General features: G+C 40.8%; 1 protein-coding gene across 2 annotated transcripts in view; it reads right to left on the bottom strand.

The window, feature by feature from the left end:
- Positions 1–17,112, bottom strand: part of tiam1a (TIAM Rac1 associated GEF 1a) — a 31,050-nt gene extending 13,938 nt beyond the window's left edge. Inside the window, exons 1-13 of one of the 2 annotated variants that reach the window (XM_056247706.1) lie at positions 16,183–17,112; positions 14,930–15,410; positions 14,590–14,762; positions 13,843–14,067; positions 12,526–12,711; positions 10,811–10,957; positions 10,463–10,537; positions 8,589–8,762; positions 6,624–6,728; positions 5,875–5,956; positions 5,701–5,787; positions 3,715–3,927; positions 2,555–2,682 (exon numbers count right to left, since the gene is read on the bottom strand). In XM_056247706.1, the coding sequence (XP_056103681.1) occupies positions 2,555–2,682; positions 3,715–3,927; positions 5,701–5,787; positions 5,875–5,956; positions 6,624–6,728; positions 8,589–8,762; positions 10,463–10,537; positions 10,811–10,957; positions 12,526–12,711; positions 13,843–14,067; positions 14,590–14,762; positions 14,930–15,410; positions 16,183–17,112 (3,006 nt within the window). The remainder of the gene's footprint in view (positions 1–2,554; positions 2,683–3,714; positions 3,928–5,700; positions 5,788–5,874; positions 5,957–6,623; positions 6,729–8,588; positions 8,763–10,462; positions 10,538–10,810; positions 10,958–12,525; positions 12,712–13,842; positions 14,068–14,589; positions 14,763–14,929; positions 15,411–16,182) is intronic. The other variant, XM_056247707.1, reaches the window with a different exon arrangement.
- Positions 17,113–17,778: the final 666 nt, after the last annotated feature.

Genomic DNA, 17,778 nt, shown 5'->3' with positions numbered 1-17,778 from the left:
TTACTTTATTTATCGTTCATGTAAACACCGTGTTCGGATTCATCAATCGGATTGATTTCATTCCGATTGAACCATGTAAACGCAGCTAGTGTCTTAAAAGAGCATTCATGAAAGTCTATGTGGTGTGGTCATGTGACTTCATGTGTCAAAACGTCAGTTGCCAGCACAAAACTCATATCCTACTAACTTATTCAACAACATGACACTTGGGTGGGACAGAGGGGAACGGGACAAGACAAACACACGGTCTGACAGAATGCGGTGTTGCCGTGGGTGAATTATTAGGGCTAAATGTGTTCCTGCAACAGATGGTGTGCTGGAGAACAGGCCAGAGAGACTGTGGCCGGCTGGCAGTGTCGGTGTGACAGACAAGGACATAGAGAGCAGGAGAGAGAGAGAGGAAAAAAGAGGCCAGATATCAGGTCAGTTAACAGAAAAATAATCACACTAATCTACAGAGGGAACATGGAAGGGAAAAGAAGAAAGTTTGCACCGTCATGAGAGAGACGAATCAACCCTGAGGTAGACTTTATAACATTTACACTGAGAAAAACATTGCAGTGTGAAGTGGAAGTTGCAAAGTGTGTGTTTTTGTATACAGTGGAGTCCAAACCTCTGAGACCACATTGACAATCTGGGACTCAAAATTAAATTTAACCCTGGAAATAAAAGCAAAAGAAAGGTGATGTACAACGATTTAGAAATATTTAAGATTCTGGACTATTTCTAGATCACTAATTAAGCAAAATTGTGACTTTGATCATGTGACTCTTCGTACAAACGGTCAGTTATTCATCCATTGAAGAACAAGATGCTCTGTGGGTCATTTTCAGATCACATGATCATCAGGTTTTACACGAACTTGAGTTCATGCAGCTCGAGTGCTAATGTTATTAAATAAAAAGATGGACAAAGCAAATCATGTTCATTTTTCAGTTCACTCAAATTGTTCTGCTGATAAAATTATTTGTGATTATGTAATAATATAAAACTACAAAAAAGATCAATGGACCCTTTTCACATTTCCGAGGTTCACAGAAGCAGAAATCGTCATAGTAGAGTAAACTTTTATAGTGGTGAACAGAAACTGCAACAAACATATACATATACACACACACACATATATATATATATATATATATATATATATATTGTATTCCCATATAGCAAAAGAAAAAAACAAAATGAAATAGTGTTTCCATGACTTTCCAATATATGAACAAAATATTGAGAGATTGATTACACCGGTCAGAAGAGAGAATGATGTCAAATTTGCCATCACTCCCTCAGCCCCTGTATTAGAAACACTCATGCAGCAGCGTTAGCCATTCTTCTGGAATTTGAAACACAAAGAATAGTTGTACATGTAAAAACCCTCAAACCATCCTAGGTCTATACGACTTTCTTCTTTCGGCCAAACACAGAGTAATATTAAAAAAAATATCCTGGCTCTTCCCAGCTTTATAATGGGAGTGAATAGTAACAGATTTTGAAGCCCAAAAAAGCGCATCCATCCATCATAAAAGTAATCCATACGGCTCCAGCGAAGTGATGCGTTTTTGTACAAAAACATATTTAACTTTATAAACTATAATGACTGGCTTCCGGTAATGGCCGTACACGAGTTGAGTTCCGGCCGAAGAGTGACCTCTGACCCGACGCATGACGTATTGATGAACGCGGAAGTGCAGAGGATCAAGCAAATCAAAACACCGGTCATGAATAAGAAGTCTAAAATGAGAATATTTAAAGAGAAATGTTTGAGGATTTCGATATAATAGAAGAGGAGCTTGAGTTTGTTGCCCAGCTCTATTCGATGGATGCGCTTTTTTGGGCTTCAAAATCTCAGTTGCTACCATTAAAAAAATTGGAAGAGCCAAGATATTTAATAGAACTCTGCTTGTGTTTGGCTGAAAGAAGAAAGTCATATACACCTAGGATGGCTTGAGGGTGAGTAAATTATGGGATAATTTTCATTTTAGGGTGAACAAACCCTGTAGAAATGCGGCTTTACAGTCTGTGAAAAGGGTCACTCACATTCATTAGTGGTCACAGACTTTTGGATCTTTGAGTACGAGTATGTGTTGACAAGTTTTATCCATCCTTGTGCAAGTGGTTACAGCATCATCTCTGATCTTGACCTCAATCAAGTGGACACTGTCATCACTAACACTCACTGTGAGAGTATGAGTGTGTGTACGTGTGAAGATCCGCAAGGCAAGACAACCTGTCTTCCCATCTGCTGCAGTCTCTGATATCAAAGGTCACTTAGATCACATGACACAAAGCTCTTAACCAGCCATCTGATTTCAGTCAGCCTCTGACTCCAGATGACACCCATAATATCAGAAAATAGAGTCTGTATTTACCCACCCCAAATAACAGCAGAGGCCACAGAACGTAAATACATAATGACCCAGACACAAAAGAAACTGGGATGACATGCTCTCTGAATCAAAACCAAAAGCTCAATCTAGTACAATACAGCCAGCCAGACAGTTGTAGGTTTGAGTAGAGATTTTTTGATGAATCTTCATGGCAGGTGGTCTCTAACCTTGTGTGCTGAGTCTACTTCATCCTCCAGGCTGTCGGCGGGGCTCTCAGCCATTAGGTTTACCCTGTCCTCCACCGTGTCATCAGGGCTGTGCAGAACCAGGCCAAGACCTTCATCTAGGATGTCCTCTAGAGGGAGCAATGAACACAGACAGGGACTGGGTGAGCAACAAGACCTGGGATGAGCAACTCTGGCCCTCGAAATCCACTTTACTGCAGAGTTTCACTTTTCAACCCTGATCAGACTCATCTGCCTGTAGCTTTCCAGCAATCCTGAAGACCTTGATTAGCTCGTACAGGTGTGTTTGATTAGGACTGGGGCTAAACTGCAGGAAAGTGGATCTCGAGGGCTTTCTATTCATCAAAGAAACCCCAAAAAACATATCAAGGTTTCCACAAAACTATTAAGCAGCACAACTGTTTCCAACATTGACAATAAGAAACCTTTCTTGAGCACCAAATCAGCACATTAGAATGATTTCTGGAGGATCATGTGACACTGAAGCAGGGTTACTAATGTTAACTAAAACAACAAAAACATTTTCATTACTTGAAATTAACTGAAACTTATTTTATTCCAGCTACTTGCCGAAGCAACACATCTCATTTTTGTTTAGTTCAGTTGAAGTAAAACAACTAAAGCTTAAAAACTATATAGACATATTTAAAAATATATATATAAAAATGACAAAAACACAACAAAATTACTAAAACATTAAAATAGGAAATGAGAAAAAACCTAATTATTAATATTAACAAACAAAATATTAACAAAAACTGTATATGAATGATACTAAAAGAATACTGAAGACTGAAATACTGAAAATTCAGCTTTGCCATCACAGGAATAAATTACATTTTAAAATGTATTCAAATAGAAAAGTTATTTTAAATTTTAAACAATATTTCACAGTAGTACTGTTTAACTTTTTTTTTTAAATAAATAAATGCTGTCTTTAATCTTACTGACCACAAACTTTTAAATGGTAACGTATCTCTAGTAGTACTGTATGTTGATGTACAGTCAAATTCTAGTGTTGATTTTTATGATTTCAGAATGACTTAAAAGGTGGAGTAATGCCTCATCTGTACCAAATGAAATTGATGGCAAGAAAATATGGAAATCTATGAAAAAAATAAGACAGTGGTGAAGAGGTTTACCCTGACTCTGGGAAAAGATGTCAGTGCAGAGGTCCTGCGCCCCGTCCGATCGGCGGGGAGGCAGCTGGCACAGCTGGTGTGGATCGGTAGCGGGCAGCGTGCTGACAGTCAGGGTGAGAGAGGGCAGAGAAAACGCAGCCTGCATGTCTGCCAGCTCCAAAGCGCTCGCCGGCTTACTGTTCAATTTCAGAATCTCATCACCTGCTCGCAGACCTGAGCACACACAATGTTTTACAAAAATTAAATCAAGTTTGTAACCCCTCAAAGTTTTGTTACATCACTCAAACACAGAAGCAGACAAAAATATTCATGAATTCCTCTTAAAACATTTAAAAAGTCCTTGTTTTCTTACAGAGATGCAAAATTATATGCTGTCAGAGGTTAATTATTAATGCAAAAAGTTAATTATTCATATAACCATGTTAGATGAATGATTACATCCTTATTATTCAAGTAGATTTGCTGTGTATGTTTTACAAAACAGGATGAGAACAAAGGGAGAAAACGTGTCTGCTCCTCCCCCTTCCTTAATTATCAATTACCAATACAGCTGCTCAATTAGCCTCAAATAGCTCAGTTAACACTCTTTAGGCAGGTTTGCCACTTTAATTGATTATCGACGTCCATGCCCAGCCTCCCAACTCTTGCTGGAGCTGAATTTCCCCCTGTTTCTAAGCTTTTATGAATGCTGTATGGGTTTACACACATGCATGCATGCACACACTGCCTGAAGTGTGACCCAGTTTTACATGAAGCAAAATGTCAGCTGTAATAAAGGTTTTTCATTGGATGCTCGGCTCTGCCCCAGGCAATAGAGTGATGATGAATGTTGGGGTGATGTCATCAACAAGCGCCCTCAGTGCTGTGCGTCCAAACTGTCCTGAATTTGAGTATTACCTCCAGCAAGTTTGTCTGTGCGTATTTCACACACATCCATGGACGCACACACACACTTCATTCAGTTTGGACAGCACATGTTCCTGATGAGCCAATTCTTTGTTGGGGCATATTCTTCCCCCCAAAAAAGAGGGAATTGCTTCCCATACTAGACACTGTCCACTTGGATTTGCATCCATCTGCCTTACTATTCATCCAGACAAGCATTTTATTGTACACTGCCACTTTTGCAAGGCCTTCTGGGTAGAATTACTAACGATACTGAAACAAAACCCTGCTGATTTTTTGTTTTTTAAACCAGCCTTATACCTAGCTTGCTAGTCTAAGCTTAGGTTTTGGCAATTTTCAGCTAAACCAGCATGGTTTAAATGGGTTTTTGCAGCAGGGAAAGGCATGCTCGTTGTATACTCTGCATTCAGTCACATAGGTTTAATTCTTGGGGATTTAGCACAAATCCCTGACCCTTAGTATGGGCAATAATAATAGCGATGCTTATCTTAGAAAGGCCACTAATTAAAATATTCTGATGCTCAATAACTGGACTTCCTGGAACAGAGTATTTGAACCCGTTCTGAAGGTTGCTCTTAATGAGCGCACTCACTTGGCACAGATATCACTGGCAGTGTGTAATGATTTTAATTTGCTCCTCTTAGTAATCCTGTGCTCATGTGAAAGCTTTTTAAATGATTTTCCTCCAGTCCAGTGGAGATTTGGGTCAGTCAACTCAGTTCAGACTCATATTCCCCTGCTAATTTCTCAGCAGTTTTACAGACTACTGCAGGTGAGGCATTTACAGTGGGGAGGACGGAATAAGGTTTTGATTTGGACCTGGAACAGCTGCCAAATAGAGGCAGTAAGATAATCTAGGAACTGTTTTCATGATTAAGCATCCCATAAACAAAAGAGAAATGCATTGCCAAACTAGATTCTAATCTCTTTGAAGTAAATTCTTATTTTTAGCAATCGCACAATCCTTTTCATTCTATCGCAGAATGACTGTTGTGTGTCCAGTTTCAAAGTATCTTCTCCAACACTGTATATGGCTTGGCTATAATGAAGAACAGCTATCCGTTGAGTTCCATCACACACCTTTGGCGAATGCCAGACCTCCGGCTTTCACGTCAGTGATATGAAGCTGCTGGCCTCCATCCTCCTCTACTACTGCCACTGAGAAACCTGGAGGAGATAGAACGAGAGATAAATAACTGAAAAAGGAACAAACAACTGGAATAAAAACAGAAATAAACTAAACAGTATTGTTACCGTAGCCTATGGCACAGGACTCATCTCTGTCAAACTGGATGACTTTGTTTGTCTTGGCACAAATTTCAATTTCTTTGAACAGCTGAACAAAGGAAGAGAGAGAGAAAGAGTCACATTGCACTCTTAGGATGTACAGTTCATTTACAGTATGACAGCAGAAAGAGCTCATATACATCATGGAAAATGTCTTAGTCTGCTGAAATTCATGGCATAGATACGCTAAATAAAAATCAGCCCATTCTCAAGAGAGCCTGAGACAAAACTGAGGCTTTGATCATTTCAGGGAGAGTAAAAGTAGGAGAAAGTCAAGTCTCTACAGAGAGAAAGTGAAAAGATGAGAGGAGACATGGAAAACACAAAGATTATCTGTTATCTAAGAAGAGCAACCATGAAAAAAAGAGCTAAGTAAGTTAGCTTTTGAGGTTGCACAGTCGTTGCAGAGGTGGTTTTCCCCAGACTCCACAAACACACACACACACGGGGATAGAAGAACTATTCAGAGTGCATTATGCAGTACATGCATCTTCTACATTCATAACATATGCAGCAGCCTCAAGGCTGTCTGAGAGTTTAGACTCGCTTTAACCTACATCGCAGTCAGAACTTTAAAACTTTATACTATCTGCGGCACATTGCAGAGCCCGTCACAGTCTAATAAATTCAACCCACGCTGAGTCTGTGACCGCTAAGCGTTCTTAACTGTCCAGGAAACGCTGTGGCCACTGACAGGCTCTCTTCGTTGGACTCACCAGGTCACAGAGGTCCTCCTCAGGCTTGGGGACATACAATTGCAATTGATTGTCGACAAGGAACTTCAACCGTATATAGTGCTTGGAAAGATCCAGTCTGTGAGCCTGTGAAGTGAAAAAACAAGTTTGTATGGTTGTAATCACTTTCTTATTAGCATTTGTGTCTTTATACACTAAAAATTAAAATTGTGTAAAAAACGAAACTTGTTAGACTAGTTGGCAAATTATGCATTGTGTTTATAGAGCACTGGCTGCAAGGATTGCACACTAATGATCCCTTAAATGGCAGCTCACTGTGGTCTGTATGATCACTCAGCAGGAAAGATGGGGGATGGATAACATGGCTCAAGCCCTCAAGAGACATCTGAGGTTATGAGCCTCGTTCAGACCCCTGTGCCTTTCATATAAAAGTACTGAACTCAATAACCTCATCAAAAAAACGTTTTCTTTGTCCCAATGGACCAGATAGGACATGAACTTGCAGCTGTGTATCGGTTCATAACATGCTATCATAGTCAAAGTCTTAAGTTTGAGGAGAACCAGGAAATATTATATATAGTAAATTATAATATACTATATTATATTAACACTAAATATAAATATATAATAAAAACATAAACTGTAGAGGACTGTACATTATCCCACTTACTACATGGTTACTAAACAAGTGAAAAAGGTCATGAAATATTGTTTTATTGAAACATATATTAAGAAAGAAGAAGAAAGTGGAGACTGTGAGATGACATGACATATATTTGACTACAGAATGCTGCAACTGACCAATTAGAATAAGGTATTCCAGCGAGCTGTATAAAAAGAAAGATTAACAAATGAGGTCGTCTAAATAAATATCGAGAAACTATTTACATTCAGCAATAAAAGTCAGCATTTAATCTGTGCTGTTACTTACGACCATCTTAAAATGCTTAAAAAATTGTCCATGACAGAGGATGTTAACTTTATGTTCTCCAGTGTGAATTGGTTTATATTTTATGTCAGGGCTTGACAGAAAACCATTTCTGGGATTTAGTGCGGCCACTTAATTGCAGGATAATTTATTTATATTTCTTTATGTTTCATGCTACTCTGCTTCAGACTATCTAAAGAGATGCATGTAGATGACCAAAAAATTGAAATACTGGAATGAGTAACTGTAGTGTGATTGCTTTACTGGCATTCAAGTTTGAATAAGACGTGGTGTGTTACCTACATAAATGCTTAAAGACATATTTACGAGAAGTGTGGATAAGAGCATTCTAGAACACTCTACAACAGCAGAATGATAACAGGAAGATAACCGCAAGGAGAAATAATTCACTGACACTTTAGCAGTTTGCCTTGGGAAATGGAAAGTTCTAGCACTTTCTCAACAACTCCAGCATCAAAGGAGGGGTGGGCAAGTTTCGTGTTTTCAGGAAATGTGTTACATGAGATGTTAGCCATGGATGAATCATAAGATTACTCTGCTTTGATAATATTGAAGTGTGTTTTAGGTATTAAATTTCCTATTCATTGTTGCAGATGGGCTGCAAGATGACTGTATGGCGAAACTGTGATCTTGTTTGCGAAAGAACCAAATGGCACAGCTGACATATCTGTAGCCAACGTGTGCTAACACCTCATCACAAAAGATGACAAGCAGGACAACAAAATCAATTACGTGTGATTTACTTTTTCAATAATCATATATAATATTTCTGAGGCAACGTTCAAGTGGGTGTGGCTATATATGCTAATCTTGTCACAATAACGTAGGCTGATGCGACATTGAAACATGTCGCTGCTGAGACATTGCTGTTCAACATGAAACTACGAGAGGAATTATGTTAGAAGAAAGCATGGTTAAAATAGGAAAGATAAGGATGCAGCATCCAGTTACCAGCCTCTGGGAACTTCAGTTTGACAGGATTCAAGGTAATCTATTTGATTTGAAAAGTTTTGTTTGCGAGTACACATGACATTTACCCTGCACAGTGTCTCCAGGGCCTCCATGGCCGTCTCCCCCGGTTGTATGATAGCCAACACAGGTCGATCGTCAGGTAAAGAGACCCAGGACGGCGTGAGGTAGTCGGGCACCCAAACTTCATTGTCCGTCTTGTGTTGGGGGAGGCTTTTCACCGAACCCTCTCGGTCCTTCTGCTAAAACAATTTAAAAAAAGAAGTAAACTGTTTTTGAATGTGCTTAATGTCAACTTGAAATGGTTTTCACAACCCATATAACCAGTGGCGCAAAAAGTGGGTATACGCTATATGCCGCGCATAGGGGCGCAGCACCATGGGGGCGCCAAAGCGATGGTAAAAAATTTAAATTGGTATTTAGGCACGCTCATAAGATTCCATCATAGAATTTTGACATAGAGGGGGGGGGGGGGGGGGGGGGGGCCCTTGCATTTAACATATATAATGTGATATATTTCATAGCGAAGAAATTTAGGGACATACTGCTATGCAAACTACCAATACCATCGATTAATTTTATTTTTAAATAATAGCCGAGCTAACAGTAGATATCTACATATATTTTATATTACATTATACTATATTTTATGGCCTATTTTACTTTACTGATACCGATATGACTGCAAAAATCTTGTGCAATCCTGAAAAAAGTAGGACAGAACTTGATTTCAACCACCTGGAATTATATTTTATTTTATACTATTTCATGGCCTGTTTTACTTATCGGAGCGATACCGATATGACTGCCGATATATTGCCCAATCCTAAAATGAAGGATGTAACTTGATTTCATCCATCGGGAATTGCTTGGATTGATTGGTTAACATTAACCAATAGCCTACACATCTTAAATGATGTCACTCAAAAGGAAAAATCGGCAATGATGAAGATTTTTTTCTTTTATTTTTACTGATAATTTGTGTACAACACCACCAAAAACGTGTATTAAGAAGGTAAACAGCGTCAATTTCATGTTGATGAATACTAAAATGCATTAGAACAGTGATTACCACAAGACAATATCACAAAACCTCTGAATGCAGATTTACTGAGGTGTCAGTTTCCAGGTTATATTTGCACAAATCGGGCTTATCACATTTAAGCAGGGCTGTCTGGATCGATGCAGCAGACAATGTGATGATATCTAATCTGATACTAATTAACCTGGCATCCAAGCACAGCAATGTGCAAGGTAAGCCCAGTGCAATACTCAGCGCCTCTGTCTGACAACGCTGCTGTTAGACGTCTGGCGGGTGATCGATGGGTTGACGTGTGCCGGCTGGGAAGTGCATTGTGGGCCTTTCGGGGGCTCTTGGGTCTGTCAGCGGGTCTGGCCTGCTGTCAGTGACGGCATGCTGCCCGGCTCAGATAGCTTATCCCACACTATCGGGTGACAGCCTAGCACCCTCCCCTTCCCCTCAACAATCTGCCCACAGAGTAGCTGCGATGGTGGTCCCCCATCATGGAGAGACAGCAAGCCCACACATGGTGAAGGAGAGCGGGAAATGGGTCAAAGGGACTTAAACACACTCACAAACTGGCAGACACATGCAGACAATACATTAAACACTCCAACATTCTGTCAATCATTCAACTCACACACACGCACTCCCCTCCCAAAACACCCGCCATCTGCCTCTTCTCCTGGCTGTTAATGGACGTGCCGGGTGGGAGAGGAGCCTGGGCCTCCCGCCGCTTCTCTCAGAGGGCCTGCAGCCCAGCTTGGGTGACTCAACTCTCTCTCTAGCTCTTTCCAGTTCCCATTGGGAGATCCACACAGCATTAACATCTCGGTGCTCATGCGTTCTGCCTTTGACAGTATTCTCTTTGAGAGTTTTAATTATGTAAAGCATGCTGTGAACTATTAGCGTCGTCCTCACCAGTGTCTCCTTTCCAGTGTCCTCAAACATGTGCTCGAGATTCCTCTTTACCGGCTCTTCCCCGTCTACGAACACCTTAGGTTGAGACAAAACAACTAGTTGAGACGAATTTGGAGTATTATCTGCGAAATAGCATGTTATGGATGTTTCAAGGGAGGATAACATCATGAACCTTCAGTTGGGTCCCACCATAAATGTGTGAGATTATTTGAAGTTATTTGAATGTACTTATACCACATACAAACTTACAATCGCAAATTGTATGCTAAATAAACAGTGATTCGTTCTATTGAGCACATGTAAAATGTGCCATAAACAGACTGTAGCAGATGACTAGCAGATGTGAACCTGGTTAATGCTGGGTCTGCCTTTGGTTTTCTTTTTTGAGGTAGTGTCCAGACCCCATAGAGAGGAGAAACGGCTCTTCCGTTTACTGGAGGAACGAGACAGGGCTTGGGTACGTTTCCGAATTCCCCCATCCGTCCTCGCTGCCACCTGTGCAACACAAACATGAATACAGAAAGGCAATAAACATCTAAGAGAGTATCAAGCACATGTGATGGTAGTTTTAAAACATTTAGCATTTGTTACTATGGAGTCAATCTTTAAAGAGGTAGATCACCCAAAAAATAATGGGAAAATGCAGCATAAACATTGTTCAAAATGTCTCCTTGTGTGTAAAGGAGTAAAACAAAATTTGTGGACTAGTCCTTTAAATGTTTCACCAATTACATGAATAGTGAGATCTACAATTAGTATCAAACATTTATGCAAGACACAAAACAGTATTATTTATGGGAAATAACTCTTGATGGTTGTTCACACCAAAAACAATAACTATAAAGGTTTAATAATCAGTCTAATTCTAATAGAATAGCAACGTCCACCACACTTATGATGATAACGACACAAAGGACAATATTGGTGTAATCACTTTCAGAAATGTTTTAAAACATTAACAAGCCAGTCAGAATCCACCCAACTTTACAGAGCTCGAGCGGCAGACAACATAACTGCAGTTTCATGTTTGTATTAAACAGAATGTTAATGTCTGTTGGTGTGGATGCTAATATAGTTATTTTTATAATTATAATTATCATTTTTGGTGTGAACAGGCCTTTACTCTGCCTAGATGTTTTAGCCTTCATTGATTTTAAACAGCCTCAGTGACACTGTGAGAAAATATAAGGAAAGAGAGGGGAAAAAAACCTCCCTTTGCCTTTAGGCTTCAAATAAAGATCAGTGATGGGAAAAAATCGGACACCATGACTCATTTCAGAAGCAGTACACACATAAACTGCCATGGTGTGGAAATGTCCTGTTCACACACCCCGACACGAAACCACACTGACATTTCTGGGATAATAAACGTTAGTGCCAGAGAAGCCATAAAGGATTTCCTCAGTAATCAGTCTGTATGGAGGATTTCCTTTTATAAGCATAAAACCTTGGTAGTTTAGGTGACATCTTCAGTACAGTGTCTAAAGACAAATCCTGTGGCTTGCTTTATAAGAGAGAAGAAACAAGAAAGGAAATTGTATAAAGACATTTAAGGTTTAAGGCAGTGATTAGAGATGATGCTTTTAAAAAACATGCTTTTAAGGGGAAAATACAATAACAAAACCTTGTCCCTTTTTCATTATTTAAAAAGTCAATGATTTTCTGTCAGATTTGGTTTCATTTACAAGGAACTCAATGAGTTATACAATAAAATGGGAGTTGCTTTTCTACACCACACTGTGACGCCTGAGGTGAGGCGGTCATAATGCTGAATGTTACGCCATTCTGTACGTTCTCTGCTGAACCACAGGAATGACAAAAACACGATGATGACAGCATGTTTTGTTATGCAGTTTTTGTTAGGACTTAGGCCAAGAACAGGCTGGCAGGCAGCTCAGAGCTCACTGGGCTCTTGTGGAGTGGATTAAAATGAAGAGGATGTTAACTAAACGTGTGAATGAGAAAAGATGTGTGCGAAACAGAGAGAAAGAGAGAATTATGCACTGATACTGAGTGTGTTTCTTTTGAGCATGGAGGTTTGTATATATGTGTGTATTTCATACCAAGGCATGAAACGATGATACTGAAAAAATGCCAAGACGACCCATGGACAGTTTGGTGGGGCGGGAAGCAACAGCAAGTAGGCGTTTTGGATTTGGAAGCTCGCCGCCCTGCAGGCTGGACAGGTAACAGCGATACCGGAACATGTCCATATGAAACTGCTCCAAATTCTGCTCCCAGAGGAATATCTGAACAAACGAAAATCTGTTGTTTTTACTTTGTTAGTACTTAAAAATGCTCTGCATTTGCACACTGATGAGGGCCCTTAAGCTGCTGACTATTAGAGTGTGGGCAGTGTTATTAATAGGGTTTTGTTTACTGGAGGAGGATGCTGGTATAAATCATTAGTCAGCAGGCCTCCTCCAAGCCAGCATGACCTACGTCTATTCAGAGACCATGGAGGAGTATGCCCACCTCCACACCAACAGACAAGTACATCACACACACAAATAAGTGAATAGACACGCATTTACACACTCATCTTTTATGTAAGTAGAATCAAATTACATGTCAGTCAGAGACTAGTTTAGAAGCCACATAAAAAAAAACACATACTCGCACAAATATACAGTAGCATCACAAAAACACCAAATCTTTGTGTGCTAGTTAATAAAGTAAACCAGCATTAAAGCATAATTTCAGCAGAGTGTGTGAATAGGTAAAGGTTAATAGGTTATTGCCCGGTTTCACAGACAAGGCTTAAAGGTGCAGTAAGCGATTTCTGAGAAACACTGTTGATACTTGAAATCACCAAAGCAAACACGCCCCTACCCAAAAGGATCAAAGCCCTATATTTTGATAGCTCCACCCCCAAATTCACAAACACGCTATGCAGCACAGGCACCGCCCTCCTCATGAGTGGACACGCCCCTTACTGCTGATTGGCTACAAGTGTGCTTTGGTGCTCAGTCCGATCTACTTTCAACAGCGTTTCTCAGAAATCGCTTACTGTACCTTTAAGCCTAGTCCCAGACTAAAATGCATGTTTGAGCTGTTTTAACTGAAAGCAACGTGCACTGACATATCTTAAAAAATGTCAGTGCCATTGTTTTGTCTCAAGATGCACACCAGTAATCTATTTAGGCATGGTTATAAAAGCTACTTAAATGTCCTATTTTAACCAAGGCCTACTCCTGGCTTAATGTAAGCCCTGTGAAACCAAGGGTAAACTTGAGGTGAAGCTTTAATTTAATTTAATGTTTAAACATTTTTATTAACTGGCTCAACCAATGGCATGAGTTTGAAAATATATCTTTGTCCAACCATTGGCAAATACCAAAACCTAATGCTAGAAATTTGCATATGTGGTCTGTGCATACCTGCTCCAGGATAGTCTTCCTCTTCTTCCCATCAGTGACGGCAGAGAGCTGCATTTCACCCATCTTCTTCATTTTCTCATCCATGTCGATCTTCTGTTCAAGCTTCTTGATCTCAGAACGCAGCAATCGTACTGTGTCCTCGCGGTGGTGCTGCCGGGCGACGACCGCAGCGCAGGCTGAGTGGATGGCGGTTATCCAGTTTTCCAGCTCTGTTTGACCTGATGTCTAAAATGAAGTAGATCAGACCATTACATCCTCACTATAGGATGCCCACTGGCATTTTGGCTGCAATGGGAAAAATAGTATCTAAAAATTGGCACTCCAGATATATAAGGTTATACATCACTATTGACATCATCATTTTATCGCCATAGCAACAACGAGATACTTTCAGCACTAAACTTTTTTTATTTTTATACCAAATGACAGTCACATAGATTTGATTGTCAAGCCTGACTACTTAACCTTTAAGAATGTCACATGGTAAGTAGGATGCTGTCACCTGTCACAGAATAAAATGCCACTGAGACCCATTTAAATTTAGAAATATCATTCAGCATTTTTGAATGAAACAGTGGACCATGTGTATTGAGGTCGGAAAATTCTATATCAACTGGATACATGTCGTCATAAATGTATGGACCGAAACCTCGCCAAGGGTTTCAAATAATACCCTGAAAAATTCAAGATTTTAAAAGTAACTGGAATCACATTAATATTAGTCTTTTGAGATTTGTCAAGAGTTACCTGGAAGAGAAAGGCGTCTCCCAGTGCATTGCTCAGACAAAACACGAAGTCTTTCTTGGGATGTTCTGGTACAGCCTGGACAATGCTGTTCTCCACCCAGACTGCATGTTTGTGAATGCTGTTGTGATCAATCCCTGAACGCCCATCCGTTTCGTAGAAAAACAGAGTGCATCCTTGGAAAATAAGTTGAGAAGGAAGATCAGAAAATATGTAACTGGAAATGTAATACAAGTTTCAGGATCTTGATTCATCTACATGAAGCAGAACTGGGGTGATTATTTGCAATATGAGATATATATATAAGAGCAATATGCTATTCTAAACATAGCTTGTATCTCACCTTTGAGTGACACCCAATACTGCTTCCACTTCCTTTTTGCTGCTGACTCCACCCTCTTATTCTTTTTGTGTACTAAGAAGTTCTTCACAGCAAGTATGCCGGCCTTCCGCACAGTGCCCTGCACCGTGCTAAGTAGAATGTCTGAGGGGTAAACGGAGCTTAGCGTTCCACTGCTCCTTTCATCGCTGGCAGCCGAACTGGCTTCCTCGAGGCATTCCCGCGTCTGTCTGGAGTTCAAGTCCAGCTCGTGACGGAAGTTCTCGTACACGCCTTGATCTCCACCAGCTTGACGTTCACGGTCTCCTCCACCTCCGCTGCTGCTGCCACTGTCACTTCCCGCGAAGATGCTTCCGCTAGCAGTGGAGTAGACGGAGAAGGACGCAGACATGGCCTTGCAACGGCGCGAGGAGTGCTCGACCTCAGCTGCACCACCGTCAATACCACTGTCTCCATACTCGCTGCCCTCACAAGCTGTGATATCCTACACACACAGACCAGGTTAATGCAGATAAAAGATGACACTCCCTCTACAGTGACAGCACTTCATATGGGATATCCTCCAAACAAGAATTCCTTCTCAGAATTTCACCCCAAATAGTTTGACAATTCATAAAAATTGTAATGGAAACTAACTTCAATTGAGCTGCTAAACGGCTCTTCTTTCTTTTCTCTTTTGACAAACACAAAGGAAGAGACTATGTACTTGTTCTCAACTTGTTTACCAGTGCATGAAAGAGGAACAGAAAGAGGAAGACATTCTAAGGAGAAGGGGCCGATTCCCTTTGCCAACACAGAAACACGGCAGTTCCTCGCAGGTAGATTATGGGAAATATCATGTTTCAAAAACACTGTTGTCCAAAGTAGCTGCCAAAGGCTTGAACATGAAAGTTGTGTTTGAACTGTCCCCTGAGACCTTTCAAAATTGGAAGCTCTTTGACAAGCAAAGACAGTTCAGATCACATAAAATATGCACAAACATGAAAGTCAAAATCAGAATTTGATTTTAAAGATCCTGGAGTGTTTTTATCTTTCACATTTTGCTAGACCTAAAAGTTCAACTTTGACTTTCAAATTTCCAAAGAGAATCCAATAAGCTCTTTATCCAGTTCTTGGTTGTTGCACTTTAGTAACTAGGTTCTAAATAAATGGACGACACTATCTGGCAGGTTTGGAAGTTTGCAAAGTGCACATGATTCATAACAGTCTTTATTTTGAGAGGATGTGAAAAACCATTTGCCAGAGGCATAACTTACATGTGTTGTTTGCGCACGCCGTCCCTGCATACGTGAGCAGATGGTAGTCTTATGATTGGACAGTCCTTCAGACAGGCAGTGAGAACGACGACAAGGAAGAGTGTACGCTCCATATCCGTTCCCTTCCTCCTCTGCAGGAGACAAGATCTCGTCGTTTATTCCGCCTCCTTCCGTCCTCTCGGGATTGTGACCATTATAGAGATGGTGGGAGCCACGAAGAGGAAGCCTCTGTGTGCAAAGTTCATCTAAAGAGTTGGCTCTCTCTCCTGAGTGAGACTCGAGAGTCCGCGGGCTTGAGGTGCGATGCCGTCCTCCACAGTTGGCAAAGCTTTTGTCCTCATCCTCATTTGTCCCTATAATCTCCTCTGTGCTTGTCAGATGCTCTTGGCTTAGATCCGACAGGGAGAACTCCATGGAATCCTCTCTCCACATGTCTGCAGATTTGGAGCGCTTCTTCTTGAAGCTGCCACCTTCCCGAGGACCGTCTCTGGTCCTCTGCAGGTATGTGTCCTCACCTGTGAAAAGTCCATCATCATCACAACCATCTGCCACCACTGTGTCCATCTCAACTCCATCTTCGGAGCCAGGCGTGGTGGTGGGATCCGCCAAGTTGTCGTGGAAGGACACCGGCCGCAAGTTCATGGCCATCCGGTCCACCCAAATAGTGCCCCCATAGCCCTCCAAAGCATCTGTCACATTGAAGGGTTCCAGGCCATTTTCACTTAAGGACTGTGGAATGGAAGGGGTGCTGCTAGATTTTGTGCTGGTCTCAGAGTTGCGGTGTTCAGCCTTGCTGGTTGAGGCATGACGCGATCGTCGAGACTGCTTGTTAGAGATGCGAAGTGATCGGGTCATGTGCTTTCGTGAGAGGTGGCCCTGCCCCTCACTGTAGTAGGCGTGGCCTCCATTTTGGCTCTCCACATTTCCCATGGTTTAACGTCTGTGAAAGACACAACATGGGTTAGGTATAGGACATGTCGCTACCTACGGATGAAGTTAAGACCCACCAAACACTAAGCCAAACACAAACACAGATAGAACCTGGCTAAAACCTGGCTGACCAGCAAACATTACATTCTTCTTAAGATCCTATCTAAAAGAGTCACTGCAGCTCTAAAGCAGCATACATGCTAGATCCAACTCCTATGTAAGGCGGTACGTTTTAAGAATTATTACAGTGCAGAAAGAGAAAGCAACAAAATCAAAGAGGATGTACCTACAGAACAGAAATTCAGTCTCTAAATACCATCTCTTAAAGTGAGAGCAGAATTGCATGTGATCAGAGTCTAACACCAGAAATATCTCTGACGCACACAAAGACACAAGAGAGTGAGCGAAGGAGTGGGATGTGAAACCTCTCAACCCCCTGTGTAGAGAACATCAGTGGATTTTTAAAATGACCTCTATTAGAGAGTTCACACAATGTGTTTCTCAGTTATAACCTCTTGAAAATGTTGGAACGGTTCAATTAAGGTATAATTCAGATAAATTAGTTCTGAGAAAGAAAAAAGGGATTAGTTTTAAGAATCCATTTTGTACAGTTTAAGGATTTTTTTATGGAATCACTTAGGTAAGTAAAAAATAATTGTGGGAGAA

Source organism: Rhinichthys klamathensis, unplaced genomic scaffold (assembly GCF_029890125.1).
Source record: "Rhinichthys klamathensis goyatoka isolate OS25496 unplaced genomic scaffold, OSU_Roscu_1.1 h1tg000050l_1, whole genome shotgun sequence".
NCBI classification, from domain to species: domain Eukaryota; kingdom Metazoa; phylum Chordata; class Actinopteri; order Cypriniformes; family Leuciscidae; genus Rhinichthys; species Rhinichthys klamathensis.
This window is presented reverse-complemented; position numbering and strand designations above follow the sequence as displayed.